Source organism: Oratosquilla oratoria, chromosome 26, assembly GCF_046742065.1.
Source record: "Oratosquilla oratoria isolate Oo_2021 chromosome 26, ASM4674206v1, whole genome shotgun sequence".
NCBI classification, from domain to species: domain Eukaryota; kingdom Metazoa; phylum Arthropoda; class Malacostraca; order Stomatopoda; family Squillidae; genus Oratosquilla; species Oratosquilla oratoria.
In genome coordinates, this window is record NC_134802.1 from 4681109 (window position 1) to 4698608 (window position 17500).

At 39.8% G+C, this 17500-nt stretch overlaps 1 protein-coding gene across 3 annotated transcripts in view; it reads right to left on the reverse strand.

Annotated features, from left to right (window-relative positions):
- The window catches only part of LOC143039367 (EF-hand domain-containing protein D1-like), a 235433-nt gene that overhangs the window by 30014 nt on the left and 187919 nt on the right, over positions 1-17500 (reverse strand). Inside the window, exon 1 of one of the 3 annotated variants that reach the window (XM_076209275.1) lies at positions 2832-3065. The exons of the other annotated variants lie outside the window; for them this stretch is intronic. Coding sequence (XP_076065390.1) covers positions 2832-2882 — 51 coding nt within the window. The 5' untranslated portion in view covers positions 2883-3065. Of the gene's footprint in view, positions 1-2831; positions 3066-17500 lie in introns of those variants that run through there. 3 annotated transcript variants of the gene reach the window in all.

Here is a 17500-nt window from a genome sequence, read left to right on the forward strand (position 1 = left end):
TAACACTCACTAGAATATCGATACAAACAAAATATTGTTACCGTGTAATTATTTTTTCCACAGTAATTCACTTAAACCAATAACTACACAGTAACTGCTGCCTCAAAATAGATGCATATAAACATAGATAAATAGATGCATATAAACATACATAAATAGATGCAAATAAACATGAATATACAAAAATATATATAAAGAAAATGAAAAGACAAAATATCTACATAAAAAGAAAAATATAAAATAAATAAAATAAATTAATAAACACTTTGTGAATACATCTCGGACACCACCACTTCCTCCTATCCCTATCCCTATCCCTATCCCTCGGTCTCATTCTCGGGTCTGGCGACAAAAACTCGTTCGGCCCCGCCACTTGTTACCCGAACTCGTTTAAGGTCACTGAATCACTACTGAGTCAGAGGTGCCACCCATGAGGCAGCAGAGCGCCACGAAGACAGCTCACCTGCTCATACCACCATTGATCCCACAGGCTTGCTAGTCTGGGGCTTACACATAGGTTATTACATACACTAGTGAACACGTATGTGCAGACAATACACTAGACATACACCCCACATACCCACCACACACAGATACACATACACCACAACCCACCACACACATACCACACACACCACATGCCCACCACACGCACACCACACGCACCCACCACATGCCCACAACTCGATGGCACGGTGGTAGAGTTCCCGGCTCCACTACGGCGGTCCGGGTTCGAATCGTGTCCAGGACTGAAATAAGTTCAGCATCGCTGCGCTGCGAGTCGTTACTCCAACTCGTGGGTGGGAGGTTGGGTGTGTGTGCGTGTAAGGTCACGGCATTACCCACAGATCCGTCATATATGAGCTTTGAGCTCTTACGGGCGGGTAATAGTTGTTGATCATGAGTTCAACACGTGATCCAAGACCATGGTAAATTGCACACAAACACCACATGCCCACCAGACACACAACGTCCACCACACATACCACATGCCCACTACACGCACACAACACATGCCGACCACACACAAACACAAACACCACATACTCATCACACACACACAAACACCACATGCCCACCACACATGCCCCCCACACACAAATACTACATGCCCACAACACACACACACCATATGCCCACCACACATGCCCCACACACACACCACATGCCTACCACACACACATACACACACACACACACACACACACACACAAACACCACATGCCCACCAGACACACACAAACATGGCTACATGCCCACCACAGACACACACACCACATGCACAATACAGACACACATACACCACATGCCAGCCAGCCACACACACACACAACACATCCCCACCACACACACACACCACATGCCCATCACACACACACAGACAGCATGCCCACCACAAACACACAGACCGCATGCCCACCACCCACACACACAGACCGCATGCCCACCACCCACACACACAGACCGCATGCCCACCACAAACACACACACCGCATGCCCACCACAAACACACACACCGCATGCCCACCACAAACACACACACCGCATGCCCACCACAAACACACACACCGCATGCCCACCACAAATACACACACCGCATGTCCACCACAAACACACACACCGCATGCCCACCACAAACACACACACCGCATGCCCACCACCCACACACACACCGCATGCCCACCACAAACACACACACCATATGCCCACCACAAATACATACACTACATGCCCACCACACACACATACACTACATGCCCACCACACACACACACACACTACATGCCCACCACACACACATACACTACATGCCCACCACACACACATACACTACATGCCTACCACACACACACACACTACATGCCTACCACACACACACACACACACACACACACACACACACACACACACACACACACACACACACACACTAGGTAAATAGGTAAATACAACTAGGTAAATACAACTAGGTAAATACACACACACACACACACCATATGCCCACCACACACACACACACACACACACACTAGGTAAATAGGTAAATACAACTAGGTAAATACAACTAGGTAAATACACACACACACACACACCATATGCCCACCACACACACACACACACACACACACCATATGCCCACCACACACATATGCACACAATATGCCCACCACACACATATACACCATATGCCCACCACACACATATACACACCATATGCCCACCACACACATATACACACCATATGCCTACCACACACACACACAATTCCCACTACACACATCACACTCAACGCATCACACACTCAACGCACCACACACACACACACACACACACACACACACACACACACACACACACACACACACACACACACACCATATGCCCACCACACACATATACACACCATATGCCCACCACACACATATACACACCATATGCCAACCACACACACACATACCATATGCCTATCCCCCCACACACACATGCACGCACACACATACCCACTACACACATCACACACTCAACGCACCACACACACACACACACACACACACACACACACACACACACACACACACACACACACACACACACACACACACACACACCACGCCAGACAACACAACACACCACACACCTAATTCTTTCCCGACACCATGTTAACTCACAGGTGCACGTGATGTCTCCTAGAAAAATAAATAAAAATAATGAACAAATTTGTATTAAAAAAAAAAAAAAAAACGAAAGTTGGATCTCCTCATGGCCCTCGCCATCCATGGTAAGCAGACACCCCGCACCATCCTTCCCGCCGTAGTCCCCCTTCCATCTACCTTGGCCACATCGAGGACAGTCGCTAGTTTCTTCTTGTCTTCTTCGCCCATAATGTTTCCTCAAACTCCGATGGGTCTCGAAAGTGAACAGAAAGCGCGGACGATCACCCTGTGGCACGATTTAGACACGCTTGTGGCACACTTGAGAACCGCGGGTAGTGTAACTTCACCTCAACGCTTCCAAACAGACACTGAGACGCCTCCGCGGGACCGTCACCTGCTGCTCATCCGGACCCTGGGTTAAGTTGGTACCCCGTCGCCATGGTTACCGATAAAACCCGTATGTATGTTTGTTTGTTCGTGCATACAAGTGTGTGTGTATTTACCTAGTTGTAATATACGGGAAGGGAGCTTTGTTCGTGGTGATTCGTCTTTGTATCTTTCAGTATCAAGTTTTTTCTTAAAATCTTGATATGTGTGTGTGTGTGTGTGTGTGTGTGTGTGTGTGTGTGTGTGTGTGTGTGTGTGTGTGTGTGTGTGTGTGTGTGTGTGTGTGTGTGTGTGTGTGTGTGTGTGTGTGTGTGTGTGTGTGTGTGTGTGTGTGTGTGTGTGTGTGTACCTAGTTGTATTATACAGGAAGGGAGCTATGCTCGTGGAGACCCGTCTTTGTATCTCTCAGCATCAAGTTTTTTCTTAAAATCTTGAATAGTGTTTGCACACACTATTTCTTTGTCTAATTTGTCCCATTTTATTAAATCATTCTTATCTAAGATTTCCATTCCCTTCATAATTCTATAGATAGTTAGTAGGTCTTCTCTTTCCCTTCTTTGTTCCAGAGTTGATCGTTCTAATTTGGACAGTTTTTGTTCATATATCATTTTGGAAAGAGTTGGTGCCAGTTTTGTATTCTTTCTATTTTTTTTATTTATTTATTTTTTTTTTTATTATTCTTTTTGGTACTGTATGTCCATAGTGTTGCTGCGTATTCGAGTTTTGGTCTTATAAGTGTATTTTTTTTTTTTTTTTATCATTTCCTATTCCAAATAGGCAAATGCCACTTTTATTGACCTCAATAAATTGTAGGTTTCTCCGACTATTTTATCAATATGCTTATCCGGTGTCAAGTCTTTGCTAATCATCACTTCAAGGTCTTTTTCCGAGTTTATTTTTTTGACCTCTTCTTCACCAATTTCATAATCTCTCGATATTCTGTTTTTACTTTTTCCAAATTCCATTATACTACATTTCTTGATATTGAATTTCACTTCCCACTTTTGAGTCCATTTCCAGATCTTGTCCAAGTCTTGTTGTAATGAGTTGCAATCCTCCTCCATTTTTACTTTCTTTAGTATTTTTGCGTCGTCTGCAAAGAAATTCATATAACACCCCACTCCTTCATCCATGTCATTTATGTATATGGCAAACATAATCGGGGCAAGTACTGATCCCTGCGGGACACCATTTTTCATTTCTTCCCAATTTGAGAATTTATCTCTAATTACTACTCTCATTTTCCTCCCAGTCAGGAAGTCTTTCATTCATTCCAATATTTTTTTTCTCTGATGCCGCCTATTGATTCTATCTTCCTTATTAGTTTATTGTGTGTGTGTGTGTGTGTGTGTGTGTGTGTGTGTGTGTGTGTGTGTGTGTGTGTGTGTGTGTGTGTGTGTGTGTGTGTGTATTTAACTAGTTGTATTTTACCTAGTTGTATATTACGGGAAGGAGAGCTATGCTCGTGGTGTCCCGTCGTTGTATCTCCCAGTATCTAGTTTGCTCTTAAATTCGTGAATAGTTTTTGCACGCACTATTGTTTTGTTCAGTTTAGATAGATAGATAGATAGACTTTATTTGGCAATGAATCAATGCACATGAAGTGCAGATAATGACAAGAACACCAGATATCCACCGCTCTGCGTGGAAAACTTTTTTTCAAGTCTCTTCTGTAGCTGTCCTTTTTTTTTTTTTTTTTTTTTTTTGTATTTCTCTTATCCCAATTTAGTAAGTTCTCTCTACCAAGGACTTCCATGCCTTTCATAATACTGCAGATGGTCAACAGGTCAGCTCTTTCTCTTCTTTGTTCCATAGTCGGTAAAATCAGTTTTGACAATCTCTCCTCATATGACATGTTTGAAAGCGTTGGGGCCATCTTCGTTGTTACTCTCTGGATTCTTATAATTTTCTATATATTCTTTTTGGTACTGGATGACCATAGTGTCGCAGCATACTCCAGTCTAGGCCTTATTAATGTTGCTAGATTTTTTTTCCTCGTCCAAATAAAAGGCCACCTATATTGATCTTAGCAAGTTGTAGGATTCTCCAACAACTTTGTTCATCTGTTTATCAGAGGACATTTCATCTACGATGATTACTCCCACCACTTTTTCAGATCCCACATTCTTTACTTCCTTTGTTCCGATTGTATATTGTCCTATTTTTTTTATATATACTTTTTTCCGAATTCCATTATGCTACATTTTTTATGTTGAAGTCTACTTTCCACTTCTGACTCTATTTTCAAACCGTGTTCAGGTTTCTTTGTTATGACTCACACTCTGTTTCAGCATTTACTTTTCTCAGCAATTTTGCGTCATCTGCAAAGAAGCTCATGTAGCATAGCACATACTCATCCATGTCATTCACATAAATAGCAAATATTATCGGAGCCAATACTGATCCCTGTGGATCTCCACTAATCACCTCCTCCCAAGCTGAACTCTTTTCTCTGAACATTACCTTCATTTTCCTTCCATGCAAAAAATTCTCCATCCGGTTTAGTAGTTTACCTTGTACCCCTCCTATGTTTTCAAATTTAATATTTTTTTATATTTCACTTTGTCGAAGGCTTTATGTAAGCCTAGGAAAGCACAATCCCCCCATTCATCCCTTTCTTGTATTATATCTATAATTATTCTTGAGTAGAAACAGATTAAATTTGTGACACATGATCTTCCCTGTCTGAATCCGAATTGTCTCGGATTTATTATATTGTTTTCTTCCAGGTGTTTTATCCATCTATTCTTAATATTATTTTCACAAATTTTGGCTACAGTGCTTGTAAGGGAAACCGCTCTGTAATTTGATGGATCTTTGTTTCCTCTTTTATATATTGGAACAATATTGGCATTTTACAGTTATTTGGCATTTTTCCTTCTTTGAGTGAGCAAATTATTATATTATATATTTTATCTATTAATTCTTATTTACATTTTTTAGTATCCAATTTGCTATTCCGTCTGAGCCGTGTGATTTCCTGACATCAAGGTTCGTTAATTGATCAATTATTTCTTTTTGTGTTATTTCTATTTTCCTCATGGGGGAGGTGGTCGCACTTTCTTCCCTTCATCCCAATGCTGTACTTTTTCTCTAGTGAACAGTTAATGACTTCAGTCATTTCTAAATCTTCTGTGTACTCTATATTTCCATGACGTTGTTTCACCATTTCCTGTTTATCTTTAAGTTTAATATTCACATATCTATACAATAGCTTAGGTTGATCTTTACATTATTTATGATGCTTTTGTTTTCGTTTTTTTTTTTTTTTTCTCAGCGCACTTTTACGTATTCATTTCTTTGGCTGATATATATTTGCCACTTTTTTTTCTTCCAATTTTTATCTCTTCTATCTTTCGCTTCACTGCATCTTCTGTTGAATCAGCACTTTTTATATACCTTTTCCTGTTTCTGTCTTGGTAAGTATTTATCCACTCCTTCATTATAGCTTTCCATCAAAATCACCCATTTCTTTTCAACTTGTGTCTCTTCATTGTAGAATTTTTCCCAATTTGCATTTTGAAAGAATTTCTTAAGTTTCCCAAAGTCCATTTTGTTGTACATCAGTCTTCCTTTTCTGTATTTCTCATTTCTCTCTATAATTCCTCCTTTAGTTCAAATTCTATTAATATGTGATCACTCTTCCCAAATGGCGTCTTGTATTCAATTCTATCCACGATTTCGGGTTCTGTTGTAAATGTTAAATCTAGTCACAACGGTTCTTCATTACTTCTATATCTGGTCTTCTACCCATTGTGTCATTGTATGTTCTATAGTTATGTGAAGTAATATATTTCCCCCATAGTTCCTCTCCACCTTTCACTGTCATCTCTTCCCAACAGATTTTTTGCAGTTGGAATCTCCCATAAGGACCAGGTTACCCTCATCCTTCAGCATATTGTTTAATGAATGCCTTATATCTTCTAACATCTTTAAATGTTCGTCCTCTTTCCAAGAACCCGTTTTTTTTTTTTTTTTTTGGGGGGGGGAGGTGGTTACATAAATCACTACAAACTTTCTTATTTGTCATGTCGCTATCTTCAACTTTTATCATGATCATTTCCACACTATTTTTACCTTCTGTAACCTTCGTCACAGTTAAGTTTTTCTTGGCCAGAAACATGACTCCTCTGCCCTGTTTCTCGTCTCTATTTTTAATCCAATGATTATATAATCCATGTCCAACACTATTTGGTGGTAGTGGACCCCTTAATTTCGTCTCTGCAATTCCCATTATGTCTGGTTTTTCTTCTGACAGGTAATCATTTAGTTCACTTAATCCTGAGATCATTCCGTGTGTATGTGTGTGTGTGTGTGTGTGTGTGTGTGTGTGTGTGTGTGTGTGTGTGTGTGTGTGTGTGTGTGTGTGTGTGTGTGTGTGTGTGTGTGCGTCCACCTACATGTGTACTTATGTATTTGTGCGCGTCTGCATGTGAAAGTTTGCACATACGACACATTTTCTTTATTTCTTTCTTCCTCTCTTTTTCACAAAAGGAATAAAAAGTCAAACAAGGAAAATGAATAAATCCATTAATAAGTATATATAACAGGATATCTCTCCCACAGTCTGGATCATCCATTATGTCAAGACAAGCGGAAACTACTCGGTCACCCAAGTGTGACGTCACCGGAGGATGACTCTCTATCAGGATGTGACGCGTCATGTGTAGCCACAGGAAGCGGTAGGTGACACATTTAGAGCTGACATTAATAGTGTCAAGCACAAAGAAATAGATCATGAAGTTTGAGAATATGATAATACATTAACAAACAAAAGTCTCTCTCTCTCTCTCTCTCTCTTTCTCTCTCTCTCTCTCTCTCTCTCTCTCTCTCTCTCTCTCTCTCTCTCTCTCTCTCTCTCTCTCTCTCTCTCTCTCTTATTCTTTCCACTTTTTTTTCTCCCACTGGGAGGCTCTGTAATTCTTCTTCCACTTTCTGGTATTCTTCCGCCATTTTGTGACCTAAAAACATTTTGAAATGGGGATATCAAGAGCATTTCTTCGCCGAAAATATAGTTCGATTTGGCACGCTTTTTTCTGTACCGGTTCTCTAAATGATTTTTTTTTCCATTTTTTTGGGGAGGCGTCTTATAGTTTTGATGAATGAATAAAAAATATGAGGACAATGTATTCCTCCATGACCCAACAAAAAGAAACAATAAAGAAAAAATAAATGGAAAATAAGACAACTAAATCAAGAAATTATAAGAATGTTTTCATCCACGATACTACAAAATTTAATAATAATTATAAAACAAAGTAACAAGAAAATTAACGAAGTCACAGGAACAATATAACCCTCGATGGAGGAGACGAAGGATGGATGATGCCCAAAGAAGAATTCATTGCTGCTGCTGGGGCAAGTTCGATCAACTGTTTGGAGGAGTGCGAAGGAAGGGCGGTGGCATGGGAGCTTTCTCTTCGGAGAGACCGGGGGGGGGGGGGGTGCTGGCGCATGCCCCCAATTGATGATGAACAATACCACCCATGACCATGAGTGGTCACATCATCTCCTACACATGGCCACGTCACGTTATCTTACATATCTTTGTCCATATGACGAACGCACGCAAGCACATATCCAGTTTGTGCTACGTTTGAAGTCACGTGTACTGGGACGCACACAAACGCACAAGAACACACACGAACACAAAAACACACAGGAACACACAAGAACACACACCTATATGCAGTTTTAGGGCATTACAATAGTGGAGAAGAGGGGGTTGCGGGAGGAGGAGAGAGACGGTGGGTGTGCGGCAGGGGGAGAGGGAGAGGGAGAGGGAGAAGGAGAGGGAGAGGGTGGGAGGACGGTGGGGGAGGGGGAGATCTTTTTTCTTTTTTTGGGGGGAAGGGAGTCAAGTGTCACATGGGGGAGAAGGTAGAGTGAGGAGGGTAGGGATGGGAAACGAGAATGACATGGTAGAATAATGAAACTCCCCGTACCTGTATTAATTTATGGAATAAATAAATTAAGAGATAAATAGATGAATAAATAAATGAACACAACTACATCAATAAAGTAATACTTAAAAGAAAAATAAAGTTAGATTTAGTTTGTATGCCAAAGGCAAAGAATACAAACATTTCCCTTAAATGTAGGAACAGGTAATCGTACACTTCAGCTGGGTAGCAGACTTTTTACCTCACTTTGACCCATTTCGGGGTCAAGGATACCGTGCATGACACGTCCCTGACAATTGCGTTTTGACCCGTTCCTAATTTTCTTGTTTTCAGATTTTTCTTTTATTCTCTCCAGTGAAAAAAGTTGCATTTTCTAAACATGTAGTCTTTCATTTCGACGCCATTACGATATAGCTCTTTAATTTTATATATGAAGGACTAATCTACCACGTCATGTCCGTCACTTCACACGCCCGTCACGCCACACGCCCGTCACTTCACACGCCCGTCACGCCACACGCCCGTCACTTCACACGCCCGTCACGCCACATGCCTGGCACGACAACGCCCGACACGCCACACGCCCGGCACTTCACATACCCGGCACGTCACACACCAGTCACGTCACACACCACTCAAGTCATACACCAGTCAGTCACGTCACACATCATTCAGTCACGTCACACACCAGTCACGTCACACATCCGTCAAGTGACAATCTCGTGACATTGATACAATGCATCACGACTTGGACAAACGCTAGTGAAGCCTTTGTCCAATCTTTACTGTCGATCGGTATAAAGGAACTTCATAGTTCACCAAGGAAAGCAGCCATCCCTCCCCACCTTTGATAGATTCGCAAAGGAAGAATGTGAGTCACTATAACCCCAAGTAAATCACACGTGCTCATAAGTTTCCTTTTTTTTTTTTTTTTTTACTGCCAGGCGATTTTATTCAATTGAGTACTCCCAAATGAGTTACGAACTTGTTTATTTAGTCTGGGTGACGTCAGGCTATTTTATCAACAGATGCTCTTCACGACTTGACCTCATATTTAAACAAGTCATATATTAATGATACTATTAGTATTCCCTTGCACATTGATTCTGTCTGCCAATAGTAGCCTATACCTTAGCCTTTACTTGAATATTGAATATAGTTAGCGAAAATTATTTTAGTTACGAGATACATTAGATAGAAAAATAGTTTCATACATTCAAATATATATATATATATATATATATATATATATATTATATATATATGTATATATATATATATATGTATATATATATATATATGTATATATATATAAACATATACAAATATATATATATATATATACGTGTAGTTAAAAAACGACAGCATTGTTGTAGTTATTCAGTTTTTCCTCGTATTCTCGATTTTCCTGATTAGAGATTTACCATTAACCAGGTGAATTTAAACTAAATCACTGTATTCTTCCATTTCTTTCCATTATTTGAGCTCAACGTTTCGTCTTAATGAAGACATTTTCAAGAGTAAATTGAAATAACAAAAATTACATAGTTACAGTAATTGTGACAATATTACAGAAGTTACATAAATACAATAATGTTGACAATTGTGTGCTAGAACAATACTAGTAAAATATGAGGGATACAATAAAAATGCAAATAAATACGATGACAATGTTACAAGAAGACTCACATTTAAAGGGATGGGAGAAAAAAGTGACAAGTCGGGGATGACAGATATATATATAAGCCTATGGTCAGGGGTCAGACAATGGGATCTCAGAGGTCACGGGGTAAGGGGGGTTGGGGTTGGGGGGTTAGGTAGGTGTGTCACAAGGGAGAAGAAGAGGGGGAGGAAGGGGGTGGAGGTGGAAGGGGAAGGGGGGGACAAGGAAGGGAAGGGGGTGGAGGGAGGGGTAGGGGATTTTTGTTTCTATATAATGGGATAGTGGAGATCAGATTACTCTGGATGTTAATGACTGGAGCTTTGTCTCTAATATGAAAGGCTTCGAGTAATTGTAGCCTCCTAGGGTCATCATACGTTCCAATAATTTTGGTGGAATTAATCAATTCATCCCTTCTGAGTACAGCGTTGTGGAAATTCTTATGATGTTCTTTGATTGCTCCCTCTTGTAGATGTAATGATAGGCGACGGCTGACTTTGCATCTAGTAAAACCGTTGTAGGTATGGTTAAGAGGCTTACAATCCTCGTTATGATCAGAGAGGAAGTTCTGGTATTTTCGTAGTAAATGAGAACTCTGATTTTGTTGTTCTTGCTTGTAGGGAGGCAAGTGAGAACAACAAAATCAGAGTTGGCGTTTGTGAGACATAACACCACAAACGCCAATACGAGACAAAACGCCACTCGTCCTACTACGGGACAAAACTCTATAACCATAAGCATGCCACATTCCGCAACAACACGAACCCGGAGGCTCCCTAGCGCACGTGACATTTCGTCCCTGCCCGTAATACCAGGTGACCTCCCCCAGTGATTAGCAAGTAAAAGAACTCTAGTATAAAACTTAGATCTTTAACTCGACTCATCGAATTAATTCTTATCCCTATAGCTACAGAAGAAGGGTCTTGAACCCGAAATCGCGATCTAGCTACTATGACTAAGGAACACAAATCCATAATAAGGTATATGGAAAATACCTTTAAGAAAATTATTAATGCACAACTAGCCATCACTTTTAATGAAACAGGCATTAGAGAAAAACTCCTGCCCAAATACACTGACAATATATATATATATATAATATATATATATATATATATATATAATATATATATAATTTTTATATATGTATATATTTATATATGATATATTGATTATAAAAAAAAATCAAAATGATTTGGAAGAAAATTAAGAGAGGAATAGGAGGTAAAAGGTAAAAGGTGCAGATGGAGGGATGATAATAGAAGACAAGGAAGTAAGAAGGTGGGCAGAGTATTTTAGGGAATTGCTAAATGTGAAGGAGGATAGGGAGGGAAAGGTAGTTGCAATGGGAAGCGCTAAAAAATGACCGTGATGAGTGAGGAAAATGGAGGAGAAATATGGAAAGATGTAGTGAAGGAAGCTGTTAAGATGATGAGAGCAGGTAAGACACCTGAGTTGGATGGATGTCAGGCAAAATGTCTGAAAAATTGAGGTACAGTGATATTAAACTGGCTGGTGAGGTTATTTAATGTTTGCTTAAGAAAGGGTAGAATCCTGGAGGAGTGCCTGTATAGTTCCACTTTACGAGAGAAAAGGGAACAAGTGTGAGTGTAGTAGTTTCAGAGGTATCAGTTTGTTAAGTGTAGTTGGGAAGGCTTATGGGAGGGTTTTGATTGAAAGGATTAGGAGAGGAACAGAGAGAGTAATTTGTGAGGAGTAGTGTGGGTTTAGGACGGGTAGGGGTTGTGTAGATCAGATTTTCGTGATAAGACAGATATGTGAGAAAGCTTTAGGAAAAGGTAAGGATGTATTTTGGGCTTTTATGGATCTGGAAAAGGCTTATGACGGGGTAGAGAGGAAGGCACTCTCTGAGGTATTGCAGATATATGGGATAAGAGGAAAGTTGTTAAGAGCGGTCAAGAGTTTTTACGAGAGTATTAGAGCTTGTGTTAGGATTAGAAATGGAGAAAGTGAGTGGTATGAGGTAAAGGTGGGACTTCGTCAGGGATGTGTTATGTCGCCCTGGCTGTTCAAGTTATACTCGGATGGGATGGTGCGAAAGGTGAATGCAAGGGTAGTGGGTTGGGGATTGGAAATGGTTAAAGAAAATGGAGAAAATTGGAAGATAAGTTAGTTGTTGTTTGCTGACGACACTGCGCTTGTAGCAGGATCAGAGGAGGGATTGAGGAAGTTAATGACAGAGTTTGGAAAGGTGCGTGAGAGAAGGAATTTGAAGACAAATGTGGGTAAAAGTAAGGTGATGAGATGTACAAGGGGAGAAAGTGGCAGCAGACTGGAAGTGAGTATTAAGGGAGAGAGACTAGATGAAATGGATAGTTTTAGATACTTGGGTGCAAATGTGGCAGGAAAAGGTGGGAATGAAGGTGGAGGTAGAATGTAGATTGAGAGAAGCAAGTAAATGCCTTGGTGGATTAAAAAGTGCAATGAGGAATAGACATTTGGGAATGGATGCTAAGAGAAGATTGTGTGAAGGAGTGATTCTACCAACACCACTGTATGGGGCAGAAACATGAAAGATAAAAGAGAAAGAAAGGAGTTTGAACATGTTTGAGATGAAATCCCTGTGAAGTATGGTATGGATAGAGTGAGAAACGAGGAGGTGAGGAGGAGAACAGGGGTGGAAAGGGAGTTGGGAGATAGGGTGGATGAAAGAACATTAGGATGGTTTGGACACATGGAAAGAATGAGTGAAGAAAGATAAGTAAAAGAGGAGTGGAAGGCAGAGATGGAAGGAGTGAACATGAGGGGGGGGACCTAGGATGAGATGGATGCATGGGGTAAAAGGAGCTTTGGAAAAGAGGGGAATGTCTGTTGAGGAAGGGCGGAGAGAACAGAAGATAGGGGTGAATGGAGAATGGTTGTGCATGAGGGGGAGTGAGTGGGGAATGGGGGGTGAGGGAGTATGTATGAGAAATAAATTGACGCAGCCCGAAGGGATTTCTCCACGCCTTCTCTTTTTCTCCATAAGGGGACGGAGAGGGGTGTCGCCGAATTTATGAAGCGGCCTTGCTTTGGATGTGCTATGTCTTACGACACTGCTTCTGACCCAGGGCAGTGGACATGATGCAGGTATAACCCGTCATCCAGGGGGTGCCAAGATAAGAGGTAGGGAAGAGAGTGAAGGGGAGTGGAGTGTGTATGGGATGGAATGGGTGGAAGTGGTTTCTATGCCTTTTTTTTTTTTTTTTTTTTTTTTTTTTTCCTACCTCCTATGTAAGGGGGGGACGAAAGCCTTTGGTATATGTATGTATATATATATATATATATATATATATATATGTATATACCGTATATATAAATGCATATACAAATATATATGTATACACACACACACACACACACATATATATATATATATATATATATATATATATATATATATATATATATATATACATATGCATATATGCATCAGAGGCAAAGATGTTCCTACAAACCTTATTGTGGGAGTTTGTAATGAACTAGTTCCTTGTTTGGGGTAGAAATCCAAAGGGAAGGGGAAATAGAATGTACTGGGGAAAACACAGTAGAGTATAGCATTAATGTAAAACAATATGCCAGTTTAGGACAAAATATAATTTTAGGATATAATGTTGGTAGAGGACGAAATGTTACATTAGGATGTGATGCCAAAGGACAAAATGTCACGATGGGATGTAATGTCAAAGGACAAAATGTCACGATGAGATGTAAGGACAGTGGAGGACAAAAGATCACGATGGGATGTAAGGACAGTGGAGGACAAAAGAGCACGAAGGGATGTAATGATAGTAGGACAGTAACGAATAGAAGTGCAGAGGTAATTATTAAACTCTATCTAGCGATAGTTAGACCCATCCTTGACTATGCGCTACAGTTTTGGTCTCCGTCCTACAGAATGGACATAAATTCACTAGAATCAGTACAGAGAAGAATGACCAAAATGATACATGGACTCAGAAATTTGCCTTACGAAGAGAGGCTTAGGCACCTTAACTTACACTCTCTGGAAAGACGCAGAGTGCGAGGTAATCTAATAGAGGTGTTCAAGTGGATCAAAGGTTATAACAAGGGTGATGCAAACAATGTCATCATAATAAAACAACAGGGCAGGACTCGCAGTAATGGGTATAAACTGGACAAATTTAGATTTAAGAAGGAAATAGGCAAGAATTGGTTTACTAATAGGGTGGTCGATGAATAGAATAAACTTAGTAACCATGTAGTAAGCGCTGAAACCATCAGTTGTTTTAAAAAGCGATTAGACAACTTTATGGATGGGGATGACAGGTGGTGATGGATACGGAGCTGCCTAGTGTAGGCCTTATGGTCTCTTACAGTCTCCTTTATTCTTATGTTCTTATGTTATGAGGACAAAACATCAAGATGGGATGCAATGATAGTGGAGGACAAAATATCACGGTAGGATATGTCAGTGGAGAACAAAATATAATTTCAGGAAGGGATGCCGGACAGAATGTCAATGAAGGACAAAACATCACGATGTGATATAATGACAGTGGAGGACAAAATATCACGATGGGATTTAATGTCACTGGGGTGGGGGGGGGCAAAATATAATTTTAGGAAGGGATGCCGGACAGAATGTCAATGAACGAGGGGAGGCCGGTGTTAAACGCGGTGACGTAGGGGGACAAAGTGTACAGAAGAGATCGGATGACCGTGAGCGACCAGATGTCCAGGATGGGGAAATGTTAATTTTGATGGGAGAAATGTTAATGAGGCATTGGATGTCAATGAAAGACCAAATATCAATATAGAGCAAGGTGTCAATAAAAAACAAAATTATAATGTAAGGCATGATATTGAAACTCAAAATGTGTCAAAAAGAAATAATCACGAGTTTCTCAAAACCATGCACTTTAATGCTCGTAGTATTAAGAACAAATTCCAAGAAATACAGGCGTATGTCAAAAGCGAAAATCTCGATATGATAGGAATAACCGAGACATAGTTAAATGGTAGTTTGAACCTGAATTTAACATTGCGGGATTTAAACACTTTCATCAGGATAGAAACCACAAGAAAGGTGGGGGTGTTCTACTGTACGTTAAAAACAATGTCCATGCTTGTGTTATAGAGAAAGTGAAACAGGATGCATATGATAGTTTGTGGGTAGAATTAACCAAAACAAATTGACAAAAAATGAATGTAGGTGTAATATATAGGCCAAAAACATTATCATTAGCAGACGACAAACTGTTATTTCAAGAACTGTCTAATTTCTGCAACCGGGATTTATTGATAATGGGTGATTTCAATTTCACCGATATTGATTGGATGACCCTTGAACATGGCCATATACAGTAGGTAGTCGCTTGATTGATTTTCTCGGTGACAATTACTTAGTTCAGCATGTAAAAGAGCCCACAAGACATGGAAACTTACTCGATCTATTGATCACTAGCCGCGAAAGCATGATAACCGATGTAGAAATCGGTGAAACTGTTGCAAATAGCGATCACAACTTAGTTAGATTCAAACTACTAAAACATTTTAGAATGGATACTTGTGTTTCTAAAATACCCGATTTCAGTAAAGCTCAGTTCATAGGACTACGCCAGGAGCTTCAGCTTACAGATTGGGAGGCAAAATTAAATGAAAGACCTGTAGATCAGATGTGGGAAGTATTTCAAAATACTCTAAAATGATTCATAAGGACAGACGTCCCCCAAATCAGGCTCGCCCAAAATGGTTTGACAAAGAAAATTAAAAAAGTATTGCTCAAAAGACATAAGCTTACAAGAAATATAAGTGCTCGGGTGCATTTAATGACTATCAAAGTTATGTATTAATACAGAGAGATTTAAAAAAGACGATAAAAAAACGAAAATGACAATACGAAATGAATATCGCTGATAAATCCAAAGAGAATCCCAAAGAATTCTATAGTTACATTAGAGGTAAAAAGTTTGTTAGGAATCACTTTGGTCCACTATTATCTGCTGACGGTCAACTTGAATATTCAAATGAAGGAATGTGTGATATTTAAAACAATTATTTTAGCTCAGTATTCGTAAACGAAACACCTCAAAGTGAACTCCAAACTGAAACCTGTGAAAAGTCTATGGTGAACTTACTACAGTAAATACAACAAAAGAAAAAATTAAAATGTGTATAGATAAACTCAAAGTTAAAAAAACATCAGGGCCTGACGATTGGCATCCAAGAATCTTAAAGGAAATTAAAAATGAGATTGTTGTTCTATTAGAAAAGATTTTCAAGAAATCCATCATATCCGGAGATGTCCCAAGAGAATGGAAGCTAGCTAACGTTACTTCCAAATCCAAAAAAGGTGACAAAAAGAATCCAAATAACTACAGGCCTATAAGTTTGACTTCAATCGTAGGAAAAATAATGGAAACTATCATCACAGATGCTATCGAACATCATTTAGAAAGTAACCGTTTGATAAATGATAGCCAGCATGGTTTCAGACGGAAACGTTCTTGCGTGACTAACTTACTCGAATTCTACAACACAGTTATCTCAAATTATGACAAAAAAAAACAATATAGATTTAACATATCTAGACATTGCAAAAGCTTTTGATACCGTCCCCCACGAAAGACTACTTACTAAATTAGCTTCACACGGAATAAGTGGTAGCCTATTAAGTTGGACTAGTAATTGGTTGAATAATAGAAAACAGAGAGTTGTTTTAAATGGAAAAACTTCTGGATGGAAAAATATAACAAGTGGAGTTCCTCACGGTTACGTTGTTGGGACACTTCTATTCCTAGTATGCATAAATGATATAGACCATGGACTAAAATCTACTGTTTCCAAATTTGCTGATGATACCCCCTGGAAGGCGGGCTGTCAGGTCGCAAGGGTCAGCCCGCCTTCCAGTGGGTGAATGTCCTCTACCCTTA